We start from the raw sequence: 14,152 nt of genomic DNA on the forward strand, positions 1-14,152 counted from the left end.
CGTCGTGGGGATTGCAGTAGTAGTAGTAGTAGTCGTGGGGACGGCAGTAGTACTAGTCGTCGTGGGGATTGCAGTAGTAGTAGTAGTAGTCGTGGGGACGGCAGTAGTACTAGTCGTCGTGGGGATTGCAGTAGTAGTACTAGTCGTCGTGGGGACGGCAGTAGTAGTAGTCGTGGGGACGGCAGTAGTACTAGTCGTCGTGGGGATTGCAGTAGTAGTACTAGTCGTCGTGGGGACGGCAGTAGTAGTAGTAGTCGTGGGGACGGCAGTAGTACTAGTCGTCGTGGGGATTGCAGTAGTAGTACTAGTCGTCGTGGGGACGGCAGTAGTAGTAGTAGTAGTCGTGGGGATGGCAGTAGTACTAGTCGTCGTGGGGATTGCAGTAGTAGTAGACGTCGTCGTGGGGACGGCAGTAGTAGTAGTCGTCGTGGGGACCACCGCAGTAGTAGTCATCGTGGGGACGGCAGTAGTCATGAGGGTTACAGGTAGAGGTGGTCGTCATGGTTACAGGTAGTAGAGGTAGTCATCCAGGTGGACGCTGGGCTGCCTGTGGATGCTCTGACCCACAAGGAAAGCCAGCTTGTGTGCGTACTGGCAGGGGGCTGGAACACGGACAATCCCCTGAAAAGCACAACAGAGGGAAACAAATGTTGGTCACAGTCACTGTCGGTGGAAGACTTTTATGTCCCAAATCGTGACTTTTCATTAAGTAGAAAAACTATAACCTGTGGATCCAATGTAGTTATTTAGTCACAAGCTCTTGTGAACACTTTTAATAACAATCTCAAATGTATAAAGCGCTCTGTACCCAATATTTGTATTCATTCAACCTTTTTGTTGAAATCGTTTCTGGCATCCTCTAGTTTCAATGTACAGACGATTTCTTTTGATATTGGACCCTTTAGACGGATGATAGGTCCTTGGTTTACCTAGGATCCTAGATTACCATTTCTACGCATTTGATGTATTACCTCAATTTAGGCATTTAATAACAAAGGTACAAATAACAAAGGTACCTAATCAGTAAAAACTAAGCTTTATATAAAACCTAAAAAATGCTATCTAGCTTTCATGTATGGTCATTGGGGGGTAGGCGAGTGCTAGGCTAAGTTCTATGGGCTTAGGTGGAGTCGGAAGAGGTGAGTCTTCAGGCCACGGCGGAAGCTAGGGAGTGAGTCTGTTATTTTAAGTGCGACTGAGTTTATTTTGGGGTTTGGGGGCCAAGAGGGCACATTTTTTAGGCCCTTTAGTTTACCTTACTCACTGTAAATCACTCTGGAATAAGAGGGTCAGCGAAATACCAAAATTGTAAATGTGCCAGATTGAACAATACTTTCCCAAAAAGTAATTAACATACCGGTACACATTTGAAAATAGCCGATCTACAAGCATAATATCTACACTACATTCATCTTGTATGGAGGGCACAAAATATTTTCAGGTGGGGGCTCACAGTCAAATACAGTTGGGGGTCCTTGACATGAAAACGTTTTGAGAACCACTATAGGTTAAAACAGGCCAGCTTACCTGCCAGTTGTAGTACATGTGGCAGAGTTTGTAGGTCAGCCGCTGCATGTGGTCGGGCTTCAGTCCGCTGGTGTCGTACACCACATTGTAGTGGGTAGGGGAGACACTTCCCATGCGAACGGCCTGGCTCACAATGTAGTAGTCGTACCTGGGAGAAAGATGGCAACCATTCTTTTGTTTAAGGATAAAACAAAAACACTTAAAGGAGTAGTTCACCACTTTTCAACCTGTCTTCATATAATAGGTCCTCACTAATGTTCATAATAAAATAGCACATTTTTTTTCTATTCAGTCTGGGTCTCATAGGAGAGCTGTCAAATCCTTCCTACCAGTGACATCATCGTTTGACAAAAAAAAATTAAATAATATTTTTGAAAAAAATAAATTAGATTTTTATTATCACGAGAACAATGGTTTCCACTTTAACATTGCAACTTTTTCAGGAATAGAAAGCCTGCAGTTTCTATTAGCTTGCATTTCCCATTGATGATGTCACTGGTAGGAAGGATTTGACCCACCCACAGCTCTCCTATGAGACCCAAACTGAGCAGAAAAAAATTGTGATATTTTATCATGAACATTAGTGAGGATCTATTATATGAAGATAGGTTGAAAAGTGGTGGAGTGCCCCTTTAAATGTTCTAATCAACCCTGTCGGGTGGACACACTGCACTGTATGTCAAAAACCTACCACTCAGGCCTGGTGACATCTGTGTCCACAACAGTTCCAGGGGGAGGGTTGGACAACTTGCCATTGAGGAAGGCAAAGAACCTCTGGCAGACGCGCTTCTTCACCACCACCATAGTCAACTTGGGCCTAGAAACAGAGGATAAGATTATAGCTGGACACCAGAAATCTATTTTAGCATTTCATAGTGCACCTCGTTGCTGAAAACCTTGTATGTCCACAACCATTACTTTTAGCTGATATTGTGGTAACCGGTGTTTTAACAGCCAAGCCATAATGCCACTGAAGATTGGACTTTTGGTTCTCATTTCTTTTCCGTCACTACACATTCATGTCTACAAAAGGTTCCTTGGTTAGATGACTAGAATCAAAGTCACTGGTCTGAATAGACTTTGGACATGTAAGGTTCTTACTGGTAGTCTGTCCCCATGGATTTGATGGAAGCCAGCAGCTGGGGAACCTCATAATCAACCACAGTGGACAGCATGCCATCTCCTACTCCATCTCTGAACACAATGATGCGGGCAGGCATGTGGTTGTTGAACTTGTGGAAGGATTTGAGAGCACCTGAAACACACACACACGAGTGAGATTTAACAAATGTATCCCTATTTGGGCAGGTGAAAAATTACAGATCTTCAAGCTCCAAGATTTTCAGGATTGTATGTACCCAATTATAGCCACGCTCAAGTGGTTATTGATAAAGACCATTTTTATTATAGACGTGCTACAGTACTATTCAGTTAATTGAAAAAAGTAATCAAGAGAACACTCGCAAAAAGAAAATAAACTGATAGTTCCAGCCCTCGTATCAGAAATATTAGAATTAATTGGATGAATGGAAGCACAGAGTTGGCCTTTGAATACGAGCGTAGAGCGTTTGTAAACCTTAACTTACCGACGAAGGCCATTTTCAATCCATCCATGAGTTCCTGTCCTCGGTCCTGCAGAACACACTTGGAATACCACCTATTCAACAGCACAGACAACTGAATATTTTAGGACAGCACCAGAAAGCACTCTCTGACCTCCTCACTATTGGTTCTACAGGTATACATATTACACCCATCTCCTAAATACCTAAAATGTTAATATGCTTTGATCATTTAAGTTTTCAGGACCTGCTCAACTACAAATGCTGAACTCTAAAAGCATGAAATGTGTTGCAATGGTATAACTCTTAGTACAACATCTTACACCAGCAGCCTCTAGTCGCTGGCTGTGATTAATTTCCAATGGTAGCTGGAACACAGTAAGCGACATACAGTATACAGTAGATGTACATACACAGCAGATTAATTATAGATCGCTTCCAGAAAGCTTCCATTGCTCTTAAACACTCCGCTTCGCCCACCAACAGTACAGTATGTTAACACCCACAAGATATAGCTTAGTGACAGTAACTTGTAAACACAGACAAAATCACAGGCGCTGTGAACACATTGTTCAGACTCTACATACTAACCTGGTCATGCCCTGGTTCAGACTGGCCACCAGAGCACCAATGGACCTCTTTCCAGCAATAGTGTCATGGTAACAGTCGATTCCCACAATCATCAGCTGCTTGAGCTGCAAAAACAGGGAGGAATACCAATAACTGACTTGTTCATGTAGGTTGATCGAATAATCAAGATGCAGTTTAATTGAAAATTTCAAGCAGATTCACTTAATCCTAATATACAAAAATATCTACATTTGCCCATCTACTAGCTCACGTGTTGTGAGCTTGGGGATCTGCCATTTTATCAATATAAAAAAATATATATCTTTCAGTAATTGTATGTATACAAGACAAGGTTTGGAATAATTGTGATATTGAATTTGAAGTCATATCCTCAACTGAATGCCCCCCCCCCCCCCCCACCCACTTCATGCACTTCTCACAACTTAAATGGATTGTGTGACAGGGGGACTAACCGGGATCTCCAGTGTCCACAGCTCTCCTCCCATCTTGCAGGCCATCTGCAGTGCAATCTTGGTGGCGATGGTGATGAGGGCTTGTGGGCGGCCGAGGGTGCGAGACAACACACACTGACTGGGGGTAGGGCAGTCCACACACAGGTACTTTTTCACACTGTCATATTTGTCCTTCTTATTGCTGGGGAGGACCACTACCACCTATGAGAATAGACCAAATGACAACACAAACAACAGTTCCATGTTAATATTACAGGTTCCATCACAATGCTAGTGCTACCGGGTCTTCTGAGGATTATTATCCATAACAGCAGTGGTTTTGATCATGATGTCCAGTGTTCCCCCTACCATTAACTTGGCAGTGGCTCCCATCTTAGATGTTTAATTAAAGTTAAATAATTTATATGGATAAGCTCATTTATGTGCACCAGTTTCTCTCCTCCTCCTAGTTATTTCATATCCACCTGTTTCCGCGGGAGTTTACTGGAGATTATTTGGACCGGTTTGGACCACACTTCCGGTTTAACAGCAGACATACAAGCTCACGTCACGTTGCAGATGCAACCATTGTGAGCTTGTAAATCACACTCGGCTGCGGCGCCGGAAGCTCGGTACAGCGTCTGCGCAATGCACTGTGGGGCATTGGAAACTCATGGATACATATTTTCTTATGTCTTACCATCTGGGTCTCCTGTGTTACATTCTGCTGCAAGGCTCTGAGGAGCGCCTCCTGCCGGTCATCATATTCCACCCTTGAAAAAATAGAAACATGACTGTTTAACCTGACAAAGCTGAACTGTGTGCAACGTCGTATGTATTTTATAGTTTTATTCAAAAAAGATTTCTAACAGAGTTGGAGGGTCTGCCTGAGCACTTCACAACAGGACACTAAGCATTTAGGAAACACTCTTATCCAGAGGAACTTATATATACAGAGTAAGCATGAACTGTAGTCAATTAAGTCAATAATCACATACAGTAAATAGAATTGAGTATAGAGGGAAAACAATGAATCTAAGGCCCTGTCTATACCTAAAAAGTCCCCGGGGGTTTCTGACTTTGTTTTGAAACCTCTACGCCTCCACACGGGCCCGTGTAGAAAAATATGTGTGTCCACACGGTATTATAAAAACGCTATAAATCCCTGTCTGCGCGTCACCGAAGCGGGTGGCCGGCTGGCCGCGTCCCCCTGCTCTCATGCAATCATTGCAGCAGCTATCTATCTATAGGCTATGCATCGTCCAAGTTTCACAATCTTCACACTTTAACATGCACAATTGCTATTTAAACATTCATTTAACTATTTCTAGAGCAGGAGAGGGGAGAGGAATCGTCGAGTGTGGTGTTCTCTCTCTCTCTCTCTCTCTCTCTCTCTCAGTATTAAACGAATGTAACTCTATCAATCAGAACTTCGTGGTCAAGCAAGCATCACTTGGTATTGAGAGAGAGAGTGGTGCGCTCTCTCAGACGGACTTTTTTTTTAGCTTGCGCTGATCGTGGAAATAATTTAAAAGGAGGCACATGCCGTGAATAATCAACATATTCTCACCTTCAAAGCGTCAGACAACTGATGAGAATGGACAGGAGTAATGCCTGCATGCGTGCGTATGTCTCCATTATGCTTGAAATCATTTGATATTGGCATTTGATATCCAAACTTTGACAAAGAGAAGAGGCAAGCGCGTCGCGTCAGATATGCTCCGTTAACAAGACTAGGGCTGTATCTCGTTATTGATAATGAGCACCTTAACGATCCGGCTTATTGAGCCGGTGGAAAGCTACAAATTCAGAACATAACTGGTATCTTTTGAGACTGTGAGATCGTGGCTGACCACCATTTATGAAGATGACATTTGACAAGAGTAACAAATATAATTAAAATCATTCATTAGGCTAAATAGGGCTCCATCCCTAAACAAGACAGCTGAGCTCTCTAATGATCACATGTCGTGAATGCGCTCATAAATATGGATATTCTACAGAGACAACCATGGGTTTTTCTCATAGCAAGGAGGAGGAGGCGAGAAGCACAAGGTGACGTAAGCATGCAAGCAAAGAACTTCTCCGTTTACGGTGTCCACAAGGCAAAATAAATACGCCCGGGTAACAAAAATGCACTGCAGCCGGAGTTTTGGAAACTATTCGTCTAGTCCTCCGTTTGCATGCGTCTGCATGTGGACACCCATGGGCGTTCGTGGCTTTACCTCCCCGGGGATTAAAAATACGTTGTCGTCTGGACAGGGCCTAACATCTGTCCTAAACAACATGACTGATGAATAGCAGGCTAGGAGACTATTTTAAACTACTGTGATTATTGCTTACACTACATACTACATACTCGTTATACATTTATTTATATCCATTTCATTGTTTTGAGTTGATTGTATTCGATACTGATATTGACATGTGGGAAATTATCAACGCATACAGTACGTGAATAACTCACATGGTAGGTCTGTCCGAGTGGATGCCCAAAGGACCGGAGACCTTGGCCAAGGTCTGTACAAGGGTCTGGGCGTCGTTGGCGTTGCGTCTGGTGAAGAACACCACCCATTTCTGCAGTGGGGGGGCCTTGATGATGGGCAGCCCTTTCATCTCCCTGGACCAGTCAGCTGCCATGGGGTTGTAGTCAAACTGTGTTGAAAACAAAAAGCAATAGCCACGTTTGACTCAACTGCTTAACTACATTCTGCAAAAAGCTCCACAGGCTTTATATGAGAAGACTGTGTTTTACTGATTACTTTTTCTAAACACTTTGTCTTTGGTTGAAGATTGTTTCTATCATTAACAAATATAACATCAAGATGGGTGAACAGTTACATAAAGTTAAATATTGGCACAAAGAGTACAGCTATAGAAGAAGGGAGAGGACAGACTATTTTCTATATTTTTCTTGACTTGGAACGTTTCCTGACAAAACCTGTGAGCAAAATGTTGTGCTTTTATACCGAACGGGAGCCCTGGAAAATCCTCTCAGATTGAAGAACTCTGCCCTTTATGTTCAGGAGCTCTTTATCGAAGTTGAGTCCCCAGGTATTCAGCTCCGCCTGGGCTTGAGCGTTCCTAAAAACAGGACAAAGTAATTAGAGTTACTAAAAAATAACAAAATAAATCTTGATAAATCTGTGGGCCGTGGCCCAATGGTTATCCGTGAGGATATTGCCATAAGAGCCCCCAAATAATTGCCAAAACATTAAGATTTTAATGGCATTAATATTTGACCTACCCATGAATGTTGCCTGCAAACTGTTTGAGGCGACCTTCTCTCTGCTCAGGGGTCAGTCTGGTCTGAGCGGACAGGTCCTTCATGATGTTGAAGTCAGCACGCATCTTGTCAGTCAGACCTGTGGGCAACACCAGTAGGTTTTCAGTTATTTTTAGGGTTGTAAAGTAACCAAGTACATTTAACTCAAGTACTCTACTTAAGTAAAGAAGAAGAACCTCAAAATTGTACTCGAGTCAATTTTTCCATACTTTATACTTCTACTCCACTACATCTCAGAGCCGCCTCCTCTATTAAATATTTCCCTTGCCATGTAAATAAATGTTAAGTCGTTAAACTGATTTTAATGCTATATTAACCAATTGTTTTTCAAGAAGGGGGTGCTTTGAGAACCACTGAAAGATGGTAATGTTTTCCCTTTGAGAGCAGAGCAGAGCAGAGGAGTTGGCATACTGTACCTGTAAAGGTTGCAGAGTTCTGGGACATAAATACCTGTAAGGTAGCAGAGTTCTGGGATCAGCAGGGCTGGTCCAGGGGGAGGTCCTCCAGAAGGACCTCTAAGCTTCTTCAGCTGACTGACCAACAGTGCCTGGTCACTGCACCGGATGTCCAGGCTGTATTGCTTCAAGAATACATTCAATAATTAGTCAAGTGTAGACTAGGGTTGCAACAGTTCACAAACCAATCTATTAACGACCCATTAAGACCCAAGGACGATTTTACAAATGCCTTCAAATCAGTAGCAATTCCCACAATTTCACGTCGGGATCAGGACTCGAACCCGCAACACGCTGTCAGGCATCAGAGCCTACAGTATGTGGTATGCGCCTGTAACGGTAGGCAGCGGGCGCCCCGGAGCAGATATTTTCACTAATGCAACTATGTTAAAAACAATCAATTTGTTGGTATATAAAGAATATAAAATTCACATAGATTAATCTAAAAAGTAATCAATAGAATAATCGCTAAGAAAATAACCAAGTTAACTAATGTAGTAAAACTGTTCCCAGCAGGAACACCTACAGTCTTGTAGTAGTCCTTGAAGGAGATCTCAGTGTCTCCCTTGGTGAACGTGTTGTTCGGGGTGTGATCCCATGCAATGTCATCAATCCTGTACGTTTTGTTGTTGTACCTGAGGAAGGTAAAAAAAACATACACACCGTATTTATAAACTGCACTATAGAAAATTGTTCACATGTGGCGCTTTTGTCTGCTTGCCTACTGTTGAAACCATAAGAATGTATACAATCAAGCTGTAATAATTGGAAATCGAGCCACTTGGCCGCCTGTCAAGCACTGCTTCTGGGGACAGCAATTGCCTTTAACGGTTAGTGTGGTGTCACTAAATTCACAATATAGTTCCTCAGCACAAAATATTTAGTTTATTCATACTGTAGGTTGATCCATGATTGTATTCTCTTAAATGCAGACATATCAAAAATATTGATATGTAAGTGAGCTGTGATGCAGCGCACCAGAATGAGGTCCCACACTCCCGTTGTCATTGCTGCAGGCATCCCCAGCAGCAGTGGTTGACGAGAGGCCAAGAGAAAACAGAGGCTCCACGTCTGTATATTACAATTTTATTGCACTTCGCTCAATTGGGATTAATTTTACACAGACAACGGTCAAAGTATCCACAACTTTCCAACGTCCCATCGTGCATTGCGCAGGTGTGCGGCAGCTTCTGGCGCCGCAGCCGAGTGTGATCTACAAGCTCATAACGGTTGTATCTACGATGCGACGCAAGCTTGTATGTCAGCAGTTCTCTGGAAGTGTCCCACAGATAATGCCACAGTAAATTCTCGCGGAAACAGGTGGATAACTTTCCGGTGCTACTTTCCACAGCATTTCTGTCAATCACAAATGCAACAAAGCCAACAAGCTCATCTGTGACAAGTGTGACATGCATGCTTCGATTTACTTTGTGAGGACGATGAGGCCGACCAGCTCCTTGGTGCAGGCCTCTCTGAAGTGCTGCATTGGACACTGCTGCTTGAGGTTGGTCATGAAGTCCAGGACGGTCTCACTGCGCAGCACCTTGTGACTCACATCGGCACACATCATGATGCCTGATTCGAACTGCAAGATGGTGGACTGGTAGCCAGGCCAGATCGTCAGTCTTTGGAGAGAAAGATGGTATTAATAGCAGTATTTTCCTCCAATCTTTAGCTAGCAAGTTACTACTGTACGTTTACAGTTTATGAAAAAAATCCACAAATATGGTGTTCAGGACACAATGCACTATCCACCCAATTGTCATTTATTTACACCCAGAGTCCACGTTTTCTTTATACTAAATGATCTTGCTTTAGTGCCAGTGGTCTTAAAATGAGGTGGTCTGGAGCAACTGCCATCTTGCACACAGAGAAGCGCCAGATATTTCCTTACTAATTCGACAGCATAGCGCTCAACGCACCACATTAATAGGTAAAATCCATCTGAAAAGGTTTGAGAACCCTGCTGTACAAGACAATGTGCAGGGTGAGTGAGATTCATACAGTACCTGTGCTGTGGGATGTTCAGTGGGTCATTGGGGTTGTAGTAGTGCCGTCCAATCTGCTGCATGTTCAGCATTCTCAGGATCCTAATGAATTCCACAAGTGTCAAGTTTAATTTGTAAATCATTACATTAGGCAGAAACCTTTCATCTCAACATTTCTAAACGTATAATATCTAAGAGACAAAGTGTCTGCCAGACAGTGACAATATTTTTCTGTTACATGGCAAATCTAAATACTCCCATCTTGGAAGTGAGCTGCATCTGAACTGTGAAGTGTAGGACGGACCTTCTAAAGATGATGTTGTAGAACTGAAGGCATGCTGGTGAGGTGGGAGGCAGCTCATTGGTTAGTGTAACCGTTATTCGGACCTTCTCTCCATTCCGGGTCTCACTGTGCAACACCGTCTCCTAAACACAAGTTAAGACATCAGTGATGGACAGTGATTAAAGTACATTTTCTAAATGTTGAGTATCTGCACTTTACTTGAGTCACTCCACTACATTTCAAAGACAAATATTGTACTTTTGAGACACGTACTCATAATCTGTTCCATGTGAGTGAGATGTGATAGTTTGGATTTAGTAATTCTTTTTAGAAAAGGAGTACCTTGTTGTGAAGTCTACGAGGCAGAAAGAGGAGGGCCCCATCGAAGGAGCGTGCCGTGCCAAGCGCCTCTTCGTGCTGATAGAGGAGGGCACTACGCAGGCGGCGTGACTCCATGGGAGGGTTGTAGTCCACATGGTATTGATAGAGAGCCCACTGGGGACGGGATATGATCCGCAGGAAGTTGGCTTTCAACTGAATGGCAGAGCCACTATTACCTGGGGATGCAAGTAGTGAAAGTGGTAAAATGTTGGTGAGTTTATCTAACATAATAGAATACAATCAGATGGGACCTTTCAGTGTCATGAATGGGCTGTCAGTGGAGGGAATTGAAATGAGCCTCCAAGTTGCTTGTGAATAAGGATTGTGCAGCTTCTGTATGTTGCAACAATATCATTTCTACATCATTGTAAGCATGGCCATGTCATATACAGACCAGACTTTGACTCTCTGACATGCTCCATCGCCTGTCTGGTGTGGACTCCTGCATCGGAAAAATCACGGCGGCGTCCTCTTTCTCCAATCTTCACCTGCTGGAACCCACCCGAGATCTGCAGCACTTCCTCTGAAGAAATAACCCCCAAAACACAAGTTACCAAGGACTTTCCTTCTGCTTAAAGGACCCCTTCGCCTGTATTTTCAACATATCGTCATATAAATGGTCCTCCTCACTAATGCTCATAATAAGATGACAACATTTCTGTCTACTTTTTATTTTTAACATGTTTAGATTAAATTAATCAAGCTTTAGTATGCATTATTGCTACTCCTCAAGTCCATGCACATTTGACTAATGCAATGTTTAAGAATCACAAAAGAATCAACGAATAGCAACATAAAGTTTAAAGGTACAATATTGTCTGGCACTTGGGTAGGGCAATAATTATAGAAAAAACATAAAAAGTTGAAATACGGATATAAGGTCAATGCCATATGAGAACCTTCTGTTGAAACAGCTCCTGGGGCAGTTTTTTGCCTTCCTCTGCCAACCAGCTCAGCCTCCACAGGAGGTGCTGCTGCTGCGGCTTCTTGAGACACAGCCTAAAAAACACACACACACACACACACACACACACACACACACACACACACACACACACACACACACACACACACTGCGTTTGATATGTACCTTAGGGCTGTCAGGATTATGTCATTTTACATCACGATTTTTCCATTTGTTTTGCACAAAAAACATTCCTTGGGCTACAAATGGCCCCAAAAAAACCCCACAAAACTGTGAAAGGTGAGTGAAAGGCGATTACTCATCACTTTTTATCACTAAACCATCGTTTTCTGGGGCCATTTGTAGCCCAAGCAATGTTTTTTTGTGTAAAACAAATGCTTGCAATGGATTCAGCATCATGACAAACCCCTAATTAGACCCCTCACATCCTACTTAAATACCCAGAAAAAAAATGTTTTTCTGGGTATTTTCCTCCTGTATAGAAAGTTGATGGGAGCCCAACTTTATTTGGCCGCTGTGACTCGGGCGCCCTATAGCTAAATCATTAGAGCAAGCACTGGGCTACATCTGTGCAAATTTGGCCCTTTTAGACTGATTAGCACGAAATTACCATTCTATCTCTCTAGTCTAAGGCCTCTGACTAATTTGACAACTTAATACTTAAAAAAGAACATTGTGATCTTGTAGATCTGCTATTTCCACTATTATTTCTTTCCAACATTTTTGTAAATGATTATGACGATTATGACAAAATAATTGCGACTATGTCAAATAAATGCGAATATTGTGACAGGCCCACTCCCATTTTTCACAATACCAAAATGGATGTCAATTCCGCTCATTTCTTTGTGTCATCACTTCCATTTTTACTTGTTTGTCCTGTACCCTGTGTGAGTTCCCTGTCCTGATTGGCTAAAATCGGTATCCCAACCTGAAAATTCATGTTCTGTTGTCCAAACAGCTGAACTGCTATTCTATAGCAACAGCAGAATACGGATATTTAACTTTTATTTTAACAAAAGAAAATCTTTTTATGCACCATTATGCTTAAGTCATACTGAGTGACACTAGTGACATTACCATTCCAGGGGCTGCAGTCTCCGCACCACGTGCGCGCCCTCTGGATCTTGCTCGTGCACGTCCAGTCATTTTCACTCCGTATTATATCTCTGCATTTGAAAAACAATCATTCAAAATAGTTAACTGTAACACAGCAAATTAATGCATGCAGTCAGGAACACCAGATTTTACACTTTTCATGTTATACAACCATTTCCTAATATCAAAATCTAATCCGGATCAGTCGGCCCCGGTACACTAAGGTAACTTGAGGGGGGGTTCCAAATTGACCCTACAGGTCTGTAACTGTGAGAATGTACTAAACAGAACCATACACTTTTATTACACTCAAGAGTTATGGGGGTCCTTAGCCTTGGATTGAGACAATCATAGATTAGTCTGACTCGAAAAATACATCTATGATATATAATCTTGATCGAAGTCTAGGTTGCTTGCTACAGCTACACTATTGAACTTGCTTAATGTCACTCACATTCAGGCCAATCACCATGGCTCATTGATATGTCCATTATGTGGCAAAGACTTGGCCTCAGTTAGTTTCCTTTTTACATATCATTATAATGTTCTTATGTTGATCATAAAACCCAATTACTGAATGTCAAGTCTCCAGATTTTCTTTGACACTATGGCAAAATAGGAGTCCACTATACTGCCCTACACAGCCAGAGTGCAGTAACTATGAACAAAAAAATTGACTGAAAAATTAAAAGTGTTTCAACTGGTCTGGTCAGCCAAATGAGATAAAGCAGGGGTCTTCAACAGGGGGTCCTCAGAGTTACTACAGGGGGTCCTCCAAATCTTTTTTCCTCAGTTTTTATATGAACCATTTGAACCCTAGCGTCCATATTCTGGGAACTTTAGCCAAAAATAGCAGATCTACTGTGAGATTGTAGATCTGCTATTTTCAGCAAAGAGGTTTGGTGTAGAGGGGAAAAGAGCAGACTATGTACAGAGGGAAAGGTCAAGTTTATTTAGTATTGACTGTTCAGGTTAAATACAAATTGACATGAATCCAAAATACACTGATGATTGTACTGTCAAAACGATGAAACTATATGGAGTCTATGAACAGGTTGTGGGGTTCCCTGCTTCATCTCTCTCTCAACTAAGGGGTCCTTGGCCTGAAAACGTTGAAGACCCCTAAGGGGTCTTCAACCCTCTACCCCTCAGGGGTAGAGAAACCGTTAGAGCATGAAGGGTTCCCGAAGGGTTCCCAGTTCGAATCCGGGCTCTCCCGGATTCGAACTGGATGTCCCCCGGATGTCGAAGGGTCCTTGAGCAAGACTCTGAACCCATAATTGCTCCCGGTGAGCAGGTTGGTGCCTTGCATGGTTTCCTCTGCCACGGTGTATGAATGTGTGTGTGAATGGGTGAATGTAATGCACAATCTATGTAAAGCGCCTTGGATAAAAGCGCTATATAAATGCACCATTTACCATTTACCCTGAGAATGCTGAGATAAAGGCATATGAGAGATATTTCACTGATTGTTTCTGTTTTTGAGGTAAATGTTTGTCCCCCAATATCAGGAAGGCTAATTTGGGGTACATAAATAAATGAGCGTGTCCAAAAACGTAGTTAGCTCAGCTGAACCCTGGCTTTGTAGGCAGTATAGTAGGCTAGTCGTTCTCAAGTTTTATTTT

The 14,152-nt window shown here is 42.6% G+C and overlaps 1 protein-coding gene across 1 annotated transcript; it reads right to left on the minus strand.

Annotated features, from left to right (window-relative positions):
* Positions 1 to 504: 504 nt before the first annotated feature.
* Positions 505 to 12,578, minus strand: LOC308287913 (piwi-like protein 1; the record flags this gene model as incomplete). The annotated part of the gene is made up of 20 exons (XM_080729246.1): positions 505 to 621; positions 1,528 to 1,675; positions 2,219 to 2,344; positions 2,629 to 2,782; positions 3,114 to 3,184; positions 3,681 to 3,784; positions 4,133 to 4,333; positions 4,812 to 4,884; positions 6,579 to 6,766; positions 7,081 to 7,195; positions 7,359 to 7,476; positions 7,848 to 7,977; positions 8,379 to 8,487; positions 9,280 to 9,477; positions 9,862 to 9,942; positions 10,145 to 10,266; positions 10,466 to 10,673; positions 10,895 to 11,027; positions 11,404 to 11,503; positions 12,510 to 12,578. 20 exons carry the CDS (start codon positions 12,576 to 12,578, stop codon positions 505 to 507), a joined length of 2,565 nt encoding a protein of 854 aa, XP_080585372.1.
* Between the last annotated feature and the right edge of the window lie 1,574 nt (positions 12,579 to 14,152).

This window comes from Nannobrachium achirus (genome assembly GCF_963921795.1).
Source record: "Nannobrachium achirus genome assembly, chromosome: 7".
NCBI classification, from domain to species: domain Eukaryota; kingdom Metazoa; phylum Chordata; class Actinopteri; order Myctophiformes; family Myctophidae; genus Nannobrachium; species Nannobrachium achirus.